The sequence below is a fragment of the Eucalyptus grandis genome, chromosome 1 (assembly GCF_016545825.1).
Source record: "Eucalyptus grandis isolate ANBG69807.140 chromosome 1, ASM1654582v1, whole genome shotgun sequence".
Classification (NCBI taxonomy): Eukaryota; Viridiplantae; Streptophyta; class Magnoliopsida; order Myrtales; family Myrtaceae; genus Eucalyptus; species Eucalyptus grandis.
This window is the reverse complement of record NC_052612.1, coordinates 49,613,607-49,624,895: the sequence shown is the minus strand read 5'-3', so window position 1 is coordinate 49,624,895 and position 11,289 is coordinate 49,613,607. Positions and strand designations below refer to the sequence as shown.

Here is an 11,289-nt window from a genome sequence, read left to right as displayed (position 1 = left end):
CTCGTTCGGCCCTTTTCAATGCAATTGGTCCATCATTTGCGCCCGGACCCAAATGCCAAATGCAGCCCACCATTTCCTAAACATTATACGATCAAAGCCTGATCGGGCGAAACTTGGAAAGATGAGATTAAAGCCTATTTTTGAACCGATAGTCCACAAGAACATCCAATTCGTAAGGATTCATCAAGCGGGCCTATCTAAATTCCAGGCCCGCGACACCCGCCAGAAAATGGCGAAGAGCTTGTTCAGAGAATCCCGTACATAACGCCCGACCGGCTTTAAACTTCCGGTTCTGGAGAGCAAGGAGCGCCCGACGACGTGTGAATAAAAGATTTTATCAGGTTGCAGTTGTGATGGCTGTAAATAATCTATAGGTTTGACTTGGATGGATGTGATCAAGACATTTCTACTCTGTCCATTGGCCATGAATCTTTTTTGATTGCGTAAAAGTTAGAAGTCCTGCGTCATACATTTTCTTCAAAGAATGAAGCATTTCTGCTCATACAAATGAATTGAGATTATAGGAGGAACCGAATTGGATTTTTTGATATGTATATTTAGAATTGGAACATTGTATCTGTTACTGCCTTGAACTATTTGCTTTTATAATTATTGCTTCTAATGCGGTTCTGATTGAAAGCAAAAAACCCTACTAGTACTCTGGATTGGTTGATGGCACAGCGGTTAGAGACGAGGGACACTACTCTCTGAGGTCCCTGTATTAGGCAAAGTACCACGGGCATCCTCCATAAATTGGGTTGAGATCCCTCGAATGTCATCCTATGTGGGATTGAAACACACGGTCCCAATTCATGTATAAACTGTGCACTTTGCTCTGCTCGGTTGCCCTCATCTCAATGTAGGATCACTTGTGTTGTGACGACGAATGCATTTGCCGGTATATTGCTTGTCCGGTACTTTGCGTGCTCATGTTTAGGGATTTTATTTTGTGATTCGAGCTCCGTTCCCAAAGGAGAGTCAATCGTAGGAAATGTTTCATGCGAATGCTTATAACACTTCGAAAGAAATTGTTCTGATCCAATCCAGGTGGCTGTGCTATTAATTGAGGGTCCAAGATCACGGCCGGCAATGTCGCCACACCGCCAACTGATGTTGGTGGACATGGCATGAAACTGTTAGCTGATACCTAGTCATAACACGATTCAAACTCACAACCTCTGACTTGCTAACTACGCCTTGAGCTATGACGATCATGAGAACCAACTGCAAAGCATCGAGCCAAGCCATTTGATAACTATTGCATGGAATATCATTCTTCACTACATTCAGATGCCCTTGTACGAGAATATCATCATTACCACCATCCCATCCTAGAAACCAAGGAGGAACGCTGAGCAGAACAGGCGGAAATTAATGGAAAAACTCATGAAGAAGAGCTGTAAAGATCTACAGAAACATTGATTGCCTGAAGGCGATGAAACTACTTGATTATCTACAGCAGAACTACAAAAATCACAATGGCCTGGGTGCTATTCAGCCGACCACTTCTACCCAAGGACCATCCAAAACCACTCTATTGATGAACCTGTCTCATAAGAGTATAACTGAGACAAAGACGGCTTTTATTTACATTCATCAATACGATCCTTGTTTTATTTCTAGCACGCAAGAGAATTTTGAAACCAAGATGCTATACAGATTACGAATTCTAGCCACTGAACTGTCAGTATACTGATCAAAGAGCCAGAGACCTCACTTCATCTGACTTCCACAAGCCTTCTTCATATCTGTACCACCTCATCAGCCCCTCATCACTTCTGGCACGCTGGCACATGATGCAGGAGTCATTCATGCACACTAAGAACTCGCGTAGTCGATTTGCCTTGTTCATGATGAACGGATCAATCTCCTTAACCACTCTTTTTGACAAAGGAGGTGAGCAGGCTTCGATAAGGATGCAGTGTGATATGTTTAGCACTTCTAAATCCTGTAAGTTGTCCAAAATTGTGACAAGAGCATCCCTCATTACCACCGAGCACCGAAGACTCAAGACCTTCAATTTCGGGATGTATGAAACAAGGGACAAAGCAAATTGCATATCAAAAGGGCCCATGATCTTAAGTTTGCTGAAGTTCTTGCAATTCTTTGAGATTTCCTCCAGAAGGTAAGGAGGGTTCGCTATGCTGGGCATCGTCATAGACTCAAGGTGAGGCCACATGTTGATAGCTTTGCATATTCCTGTTTTCTTTATTCGATTCCAAGCTGGCATTACAATGCGTTTGACGAGCGGGCACCTGGAGTCAAGTAAAAGCCAATCATTTCAAAGAGGTAACAATTATTATTTTTATTTTTTTAAACCAAAAATTACTTCTAAGAAGGGAGGCAGAAGATAGAAGTCGTTGGATCTAGATAAGGGTGGGGGGTTTCAATCACATGTTCCAATAACGATGATGAGAATTACTTTTGGCAACTTAGTAACTCACTGGAAGTGCCGTTTGTTTAGGCATAACCTGAGACGGAGATTGCTGAATGACAATTTTTAAATGCATTTACAAGTTGTCCTCATCCACACAGCATATCCAGCAGATTAATAATCAATTTTTCCATAAAAAAGAGTTTATCATGGGGTAGAGTTCAATTGCTTCATTTGTCAGAGAAAAAAGTTCACGAACTTTCTCCCAAACAACTACGTGATTAACAAGAAAGGTTAAAGGTCTGTCTGGACTAGTCTATATCTAATATCAAAGTAGCAACGTAGATTATAGTAAGAGCTCATAGAAAAGAAAGTAGTGTATATCAAGAGACCAAGCTATTGTAATTGCTAGGAGAAGCACAATTCCCTAACATAAGAGGTCGAGCGATAAAACCAAGCTTTTGAAAGGTACCTTTCAGCAGTGTAAGTCAGCTGTTCATCACTCAAGTATAGATTGAAACGGAAAATTAATGTCTGTATGCTTCCCTGGCTGAGATTCAATGCGATCTTCAACAGTTGCGTTACTTCTTTATCCGACTGACCATGGACATAAACATATGGCTCATGAGGAATTCTGATGAAATTTGAATCTAAAGCAGATAAGTCGAGAGTCTTCCAGAGTAGAGGGTCACAGCAAGCCATACGCCATGCACTACAAACATGAGCTATCCGTGATGTCAACTCAAAGATATCAAATGTCTGGAATATCTTCACCAGTATATCAGTGTCTAGGTCCTCCCATTTCCTTATGGCAGCGCCACTTTCTTCCATTTTATCGACTTTCCAATGATTTTCTAGTAATTTAGTAAATCACGTTGCTTGCTGTAAAAACAAAAGGGGCCTTGGTAAGTTGACGTCACACCACCTGTATATGTCCAACCGAAGAAACATCATTCATGGGCAAACATTGTAAATGCGTCAGTCCAATGTGCATTGTCTTTTTCCCCTGATAAGTAAACATTGCAATCTGTGTTAAACCATAATAACAATGCCAGATAATTGCTTGCCAACTGAGATTAAATTCAAATCAACCACAAACTTATGGTCTTTTCAATTTTTTACGCTGAACATTGTAAATGCGTCAGTCCAATGTGCATTGTCTTTTTCCCCTGATAAGTAAACGTTGCAATCTGTGTTAAACCATAATAACAATGCCAGCTAATTGCTTGCCAACTGAGATTATATTCAAATCAACCACAAACTTATGGTCTTTTCAATTTTTTACGCTGAAGTTGCCAAATAGAAATGCTATGTCCAGAATCATCTCCTTCATTTTCATGAGCCCTTTTCAAAAGAACGAGACAAGAGAAGTAAAACTTAACCACCTTAGCTGATATTTGTCAATAAAAGGAAAAAAAAAAAAAAAAAAAAAAAAAAAAAACAGAAAGGAACATCATCTCATCTGTACTTCTTCGACGCCATCTCTGTTTTCATAACATCCGATTCTAAAATCCTAGCAATGACCTCAGAGATGGATTACTATCTCCTTAGACCCTGACAGTACCAGCCCTAATTATATTTCCTTTAAATGACATTCATTAATGTTCCTTCTCTCGTTTTGTCAGGTTCAAGCCAAGTGAAGTCGAAGACTTAATGTTCACTATCCCATCAAATTCTGTCAAAGAGCTTCAAGTTTTCACCCCCTACGCCTTTCTAATAATCTCGAGTATTAAGGTTTAAATGTTCCCTGTGATTCAAGCATTGACAGAATACCCTTGCCAATACTGACAAAAGACTCTCAGAAGCAAATACGACAGGAATGCCATTGATAGAACAGAAGAGGAAGGACGTTTGGAAGACATACGAAGAAATACAAATAATCATGTAGAAAAGGACAAAAGATAGGAAACTTGTAACGCATGTCCATCTATGAGAAGTTAAACAGAAGGAATTAGCTCAGATTAAATGAATGATTACAAGATCCAACATACTGGACATTTTCAAGTCTCCTTTTTCATTTTGGTTCAATCTAATGTCCATCTATGCTCAGGAAAATAATTGCAAATCCAAGCAGACAGTTGACCAGATTCCAGCAGAAGAACAGAGACCAACAAAATCCACAATAAGTAGTTAGCATAGTTAACTGCGGATAAGGGATAAGGCAAAATTAGACAGTAAAGACGTCTTCTTTAGCTTAATCTGGCAGCAATGCAGAGACAAACTCGAATATAATAACTAAGAAGCTCGCAAGCACTACAGCGCACTCACGCAGCAAAACATATGTAAGGTTTAGAACTAAGATCACGCCAATATGATTGGTTACGAGGGAGTGCCCCTCTCAACATAATCGCGCACTGACCCAACAAAATAAGGTTTAGAACTAAGAATTCGAAATCATGCCCAATATGATTGGTCACGAGGGAGTGCCCCTCTCAACGTAATCTCTCCAAAAGGAAAATTCAATCGGACTAGCAACGCCAAAACCAAACGCGAATTCAGGTTCCACTACGGGGGAAATGAATCTAACCCAGAACGAAAATAACAAAATTTAGCAGGGAAAAGGATCGAGGTTTCAATGACTCCAGATTTCACTAACTGCGTCGAGTTCAAACTGATTTTCCATCCCACTTCCTCCCCTTTTCTCGCACGAAAACCTTGATCCAGCTGATTACAGAAGAAAGCAACACGCACAAAACCATCTCATTCCAACACCCGACATGAATCACACCCGCACGACGAGGGACGAATTGTTCCAAAGAGCGAGAAACGGGGGCAGAAAACAAAGAAAAGACGGACCTTTACGAGGAAACCGAACGTGCGCTTCGTGGGTTCGGAGGCGGAACTCCTGATCTGCACGAATCGCAGTCGAACCTGCGGGGGGACAAGTGTTCGAGAACGTCGTTTCTTGGGTCTCCTCGAAACTGGAACGGGCAGTGAATCGAGAGAGAGAGAGAGAGAGAGAGAGAGAGAGAGAGACGGGGAGAGAGGGTAGTTGAGTTCACGATTCGAGGCGGGTGCATTCATTCACGGTTCCATGGCAGACCGAATTAGCGAGTTGGGATCGGCCTGGCTGGTCCGAGCCTGACACGGTCGCGAGCCAGATCCGACTGGCCTTCAAGATTCGAGACGTGACCTTGTGGTGGTGGTGGTGGTCCTATCGCGCCAGTTATTTACTGCAACTTGCCTCCAGAATCGTTGTACCTGGCGACGTTCAATTTTACAAGTTACCTCTCTCATCTTTAATGTCTATCTCCTACTTGTTTACTAAGGATATGATTTGACCAAATTTTTCAAAAACAAACCTTGATAAAATTATAAATGCCTTGGGTGATAGAATCTTGAATTATATTTGTTTGTTTAGAATATTTGGGAGTTTAGACTCGGTGGGCGCGAAGCGAGGTTCATTAGGGATGATCTAATATGTTTCCTAAACCTTTTGTATCCTCTTTATATGTGACTATTAATGATTGGCACGTATTCTCTTTAACACGTACAATTTGTTCATTGACTTTTTATAATGAGATTGTCACGTGGCATAATCCCCTCAACCAATCCACCCGTTGAGGAAACTTTTAACTTCTAAACATCTGGCTTTCTGCCCTCTCTATTTACCTCGGCAATGGACAGGTAAGAAAACTCTCTAACAATCGACTCCATTCCTCATCTGCCACTTGGCATCGTGGTCCACTGGGAATCGTTATTTCTCCTCATCGGCCACCGGGCTTTGTCCACTCGCCCAAGCCCGGCCCATTCTACTCGTTCGGCCCTTTTCAATTCAATTCGTCCATCATTTGCGCCCTTTCCCAAATGCCAAATGCAGCCCACCATTTCCTACACATTATAAGATCAAGCCTGATCGGGCGCCCGGACCCAAATGCCTATTTTTGAACCGTTAGTCCACAAGAACATCCAATTCGTAAGGATTCATCAAGCGGGCCTATCTAAATTCCAGGCCCGTGACGCCCGTCGGAAAATGGAGGAGCTAGTTCAGAGAATCCGGTACATAACGCCCGACCGGCTTTGAACTTCCGGTTCTGGAGAGCAAGGAGCGCCCGACAACGAGCGATTCCTCCCGACCGCATTCTCGGATTCGCTCCGTCGTTCGCTCTTGCCCGACCCGGAATCGAGTCTCCGTCCCCGACGGCCGAAAGAGACCGGGCTCCTTGACCCGAGAAGAGATCGGAAAATGGTGACTTCGTCGGCGGCAGCCAACATTTACCCGCTGTCGAGCTACACGTTCGGGACCAAAGAGCCGAAGATGGAGAAAGACACCTCCGTCGCCGATCGCCTCGCTCGCATGAAAGTCAAGTGCGTCTCTTTCTGTTCTCCTGTTGATTTTTCGCGACTCATGGGCACTTTCCAAAACCCTAGATGAACCCTCCGGCGGCGTTTCCGTTGTGGGGTCGAATGGAAATGGAGGGAATTGAGTTTGCTTTGTGTGCTTGTTCGTTTCTTTCGGGTCTGCTTGATTTGGGTGGTAGCGATTGAGTTCGATTAAGAATCGGGTCCCGTTGAATTCGCCGTTTTCAGTGATGACCGAGTGTCTTAAACCCTAAAGTTTTTGCCTTTCTCTGTTCTTTCAACATCCCCAGGAGGGAGGCTTCATTTATTTGATTTTTGCGCCGTATGTCAACTATTTCTTTTTTATATTTTGTCAGTTTGTCTAACAAATTTTTGATGGGCTCATGAAAAAAACGTGGTTTTCTTGAGAAGCTTAACAATGCAAGAAAGAGTAAGTGCTCGTGGGATGAAAAATTTGGTGATTTGCTTGGCTGAATTCTCTTTCCATTCTGAGCTTCCAAAATAGATACGGGAAGTAATTGTGGTTTGTTATGCTGATTGGAAGTTGATTGTTGTATGATTACGATTGAGTTCCCTTGGAAATCACAATGCTGTGACCATTGCCTGGATATGAATTGCAGTTATATGAAGGAGGGGATGAGAACGAGCGTAGAAGCAATTTTGCTGGTATGTGAGCTTTAATTCCTACTTCTGCATATGTTTTTTCGGGACTGGAGTATTTCCTTCGAGTCATGAATGAACAATTGCTCCTCAATTGTGTTCCATTCTGCACCAGTCACACTAGCTCAAGATGCTGTTCTATACGTGCTTTTTCACAATGTTTACTTAGTATTACCCTGTGTTTAGTTTTGTACTTTATATAGTTGACACTCTTCGGCATAACAGCTGAGAAAAGACACTTGCAATTTTTGGCTGATTGGAGAATATGATTGTTGTTTTCCTGCCAATTTTCCTTGCTCTATGCAAAATTGGTCATTCTTCAGTCTGTTAGCACTAAGATCTACCCAAATATTCTAGATTCATTTCAGTAACACTGCACCCATGTTTTTGAACCTGTACCTTGTTTAGAGATACATGTGATATTTTTGCGTCACTTGTTGCAGAACCTCCTTAATCATTGTCAAGTTGAGTTTCCCTGTGTAAGGACATGAGTTCGGTTACTTACTGCCAATTGAATAACAATGATCGGTGACTAGTGAGCTGGTATCTCTTTTTTATTTAATAATGTAATAACCTGATATGTATATGATGTAAATGGTGAGAATATTTTGTTGGATAAAGTAATTTGATTGATATTCCCGAGGCAAAAGCAGTAGCCTCTAGATATCTTATTGTTCTCTCTCTCAGTTGTGGCATACTTCACTGCAAGCTGTGCCATAGTCATCATAACATAGACTTCAGGATCTCATGTAACCCGATTGTTTCTTATATTTTCTGAAATATGCATTTCATGGCAATCATTCTGTTGTGTCTTGACAGTGGATGTTGCTTTTCTTATGCCTACGCTAGCATTTTTTTTTTGGGCTCGTATGCCTACTCGAGAAATTATGACCTTTGTATGTTTTTTCACATCTTATTTAGTGCTTGAAGTGTGGAAATTTATATTTCCAGCCTTTTCTTGTAGCTGATATATATTCTTTAACTCTCATACTTGGACAATGAACTTGTCCTCTTTCTTCTTAGGTAATGAGACAAGCTTGACCTTGCAGGTACAAGAGCATAATCACCCGCACATTCTTCTTCTCCAAATTGGGAATACATTCTGCAAGCTTCCTGGAGGGCGTCTAAAACCAGGGGAGAATGGTATTATCTTGCACGTTATTACTTTTTCTCAGTATTTGGCTACACATGAATCCCCTCCTGTATATTGACAATATGTGTATCCTTGTTGGTGCATATCTCGTACATGTTTATCTGACAGAAATTGAGGGATTGAAAAGGAAGTTAACGAGCAAGCTTGGTGCAAATTCTCCAGCTCTTGTGCCAGACTGGCAGGTACCATCTCCTGTTGTGTATTACATGATGAGGGAAATCTTTGTTGACTTCATGTGAATCACGAGTCCTTGGGCTTAGTTTGACGACGGTCTTGGGGGGAGGAAAGAGGGAGGAGTGAGATTGTTGTTGCTGGATATGACGGCATTGGAATTTCTTCACCAGAAGTGCGAGGCCATTGGAAGCCTTCTATTTATGTATTCACGAATGTGCATGTATGCTGATAGGCTGTCCATGCAGCCCTTTGGTTTTTTCATGACAACCATATGCGCATTGGCCCACAGTCATTATGCTATTTCTCAACATTTCTCTACAGTGACTTGAATTTTTGCAGATCATAGACCTGATCACCTTTCAAGAGGTTGATTGCATATTAATTTCGACATAAAAGACCTCTCTATGCTCATGCAGGATAGTAATGTTTAAAGCTTCTTCTGCCTCATTGCTTTTAAGGGGATTGGAGCATATGCATCGGTTTTTCTCTTAGCAATTGGTTTTGCACCTCTAACATGGAAAAATGAGGTTTTTGGCTAAGCAAGAATTTTAGGGAAAAGATCTTGAGATCTCTTTCCATTTTCTTAATTATTTCCTAAACTAATGATATCGATGGGATTGACACTAAATTTTTTAATAAAACATTTAGATTTGAAACCATTGGATCAACAACCCAGTATGTAGTATGTTGGATGAAAAGATTAATGGAAATCTGTCAGATTTTACTTGGAAATCTGTCAGATTTTACTAATTTTCTATATGCTTTTAGTCAATCTACATGAATCTTAGATTCGCATTCTCATGTCTGTTGGATAATGTTGGATATTGCCGAATTTGTCCCTGTAAGGAAAGTACTTTCAAATTTATTGTAATGGTGTTTGAGAGCTATCTGGTTTTTGTTGATGTAAAGTCATTTTTTGATTCCATTTTTTCTTTCTTTATTTTTGTTGCACAGATAGGAGAGTGTGTTGCTATCTGGTGGAGACCAAACTTTGAAACCATAATGTATCCATATTGCCCTCCGCACATAACAAAACCAAAGGTGAATTACTTTGTTGCGGAAAATTTTTCATTATTGCTTAGTGTCCCGTATTGTCTTACCTTGTTTATTCTTTTTCTGTTCCTTCTTTATGTTGTTACAGGAATGTAAAAAGCTTTTCCTGGTTCATTTGTCTGAAAGGGAATACTTTGCTGTGCCCAAAAACTTGAAACTTCTTGCAGTTCCATTGTTTGAACTCTATGACAATGTCCAGGTATGACTTATGGGAATTGCAAGATTCCTTTTGTCTAGCATGATTGGAGTTGGCTTGTTGAGATTTAGGGGCCACTGGGATGCGACTTTGTGTTTATTGGCTTCCATTATGATTACACTCCTTTCCTTTAAATCCTTGTGCCTGCCTTCACTGGTAGGGTATTAGCTTCAACTTCTTAAGGAACTAAGTTCATAATGCTGTTCCACAGTTCTTTCAGATACTGACATTGGAATTGCTCTCTCAGATGCACGCATCTGATTCTGGTGTCACATCTAGCTGGGTTGCTTGTTCTCTCTGTTTTAGTTTGGTGCTCATACCCCACTCTGTCGTATTCTTTTCGGTTGATCCTAACTCCATCTACCCTACCCTACTATTGCAGAGATATGGGCCTGTCATATCAACCATCCCGCAGCAGCTATCTAGATTTCACTTTAAGATGATAACTCAGTGATTGTGCATTCAGCAGCATTTTGCTTGTGGGAGTTGACATTATCAGTCATTCTTAGCTCATGCACACAGCACTAACTTATCAGAGAAGAAGTACGGGATGCTCTATCTATGCTGGTAACTGCGAGGTGACCTAATGCCACCAGAGGTTATATGTTGGAACTCATGCCTGCACTTCCTGTAGGTGTTCCAGTTCTGATCTTCCATTTCTACTTATGCTGATCTGTTAAGACTTTTTGGATATTGCTGTAGTTTTTTCTAGGTTATAATTGCGTTACTCTTGCTAAATTTTACAGACACATTATGCTGTCATTTTAACTCCATGATTGGTTAAAGCCAAGTACAGTCACTTCAGTGTGATGATTCTTTGATGACTTAATGGTGTTTTGTATGCTAGTTGGGCAGCATCTCTCAGCTTCTCTTATATCTTTTATCTTCTATTTTCTTGAGTAAATATTTTTTTTGTTTTCATCATTTTGTTGTTTGGATTTGCGAAAAACAGGATGTCTCGTTCAAACATCCAATCCTCCTATTGTTTGACTTGCTTTTGAATAATCACATGGACTGAGGTTTAGGTAGCCATGCAAGACAGGATTTAGGAACAATTTTGCGATTCAAGCTTTGCTTTTCTTATTTTGAGGGGATATCTTTGACTGCCTTTCCCCGTTAAAGCAAAAGGCATTGGATAAATAGCGTGTTCTACTGGATGGGATTTGAGGTAAGATCTCCTGGTAACTCAGTATATTGTTGTCAACTATCTATGTTTAGGTTCTCTGATGTCACTGAGGTCAGGATGATGATGGTATCTTCAGCATGATAGTATTTCTGGTGTCCCAGTGTGCAAAACTATGCAGGATGGGAGATTCAAAATCACTTGTTCAAAGCAAAGTGCGAGACAGTGAATTTTGCGATCGTTAAGGTTTGCCT

General features: G+C 41.0%; 2 protein-coding genes across 4 annotated transcripts; one reads left to right on the top strand and one right to left on the bottom strand.

Moving 5' to 3' along the window:
- Window positions 1–1,393: 1,393 nt before the first annotated feature.
- LOC104448963 (F-box/LRR-repeat protein At3g48880) lies at window positions 1,394–5,518 on the bottom strand. 3 transcript variants are annotated; one of them, XM_018860445.2, is made up of 3 exons: window positions 5,171–5,518; window positions 2,847–3,380; window positions 1,394–2,255 (listed from the first exon to the last, which is right to left on the bottom strand). In XM_018860445.2, the coding sequence occupies exons 2-3, from the start codon at window positions 3,203–3,205 to the stop codon at window positions 1,697–1,699; spliced, it is 918 nt and encodes a 305-aa protein (XP_018715990.1). In that variant the 5' UTR covers window positions 3,206–3,380; window positions 5,171–5,518; the 3' UTR covers window positions 1,394–1,696. The 3 variants fall into 3 exon arrangements, with proteins under 3 accessions (XP_018715990.1, XP_010061234.1, XP_010061243.1); XM_010062932.3 differs by having other exon boundaries at window positions 2,847–3,299; XM_010062941.3 differs by having other exon boundaries at window positions 2,847–3,256.
- An 853-nt stretch (window positions 5,519–6,371) lies between these two features.
- Window positions 6,372–10,786, top strand: LOC104448901 (pre-mRNA cleavage factor Im 25 kDa subunit 2). The gene is made up of 7 exons (XM_010062840.3): window positions 6,372–6,682; window positions 7,297–7,342; window positions 8,386–8,479; window positions 8,598–8,671; window positions 9,618–9,704; window positions 9,805–9,915; window positions 10,295–10,786. The coding sequence occupies exons 1-7, from the start codon at window positions 6,561–6,563 to the stop codon at window positions 10,364–10,366; spliced, it is 606 nt and encodes a 201-aa protein (XP_010061142.1). The 5' UTR covers window positions 6,372–6,560; the 3' UTR covers window positions 10,367–10,786.
- Window positions 10,787–11,289: the final 503 nt, after the last annotated feature.

Bases quoted from the DNA above. Each gene is read 5' to 3' on its own strand.
- LOC104448963 (XM_018860445.2), bottom strand. From the start codon at position 3,205: ATGGAAGAAAGTGGCGCTGCCATAAGGAAATGGGAGGACCTAGACACT. The intron at 2,256-2,846 runs GTACCTTTCAAA...ACTTGACTCCAG, and splicing joins CTGACTTACACTGCTGAAAG to GTGCCCGCTCGTCAAACGCA.
- LOC104448901 (XM_010062840.3), top strand. From the start codon at position 6,561: ATGGTGACTTCGTCGGCGGCAGCCAACATTTACCCGCTGTCGAGCTAC. The intron at 7,343-8,385 runs GTATGTGAGCTT...TTGACCTTGCAG, and splicing joins GCGTAGAAGCAATTTTGCTG to GTACAAGAGCATAATCACCC. The intron at 8,672-9,617 runs GTACCATCTCCT...TTTGTTGCACAG, and splicing joins CTCTTGTGCCAGACTGGCAG to ATAGGAGAGTGTGTTGCTAT.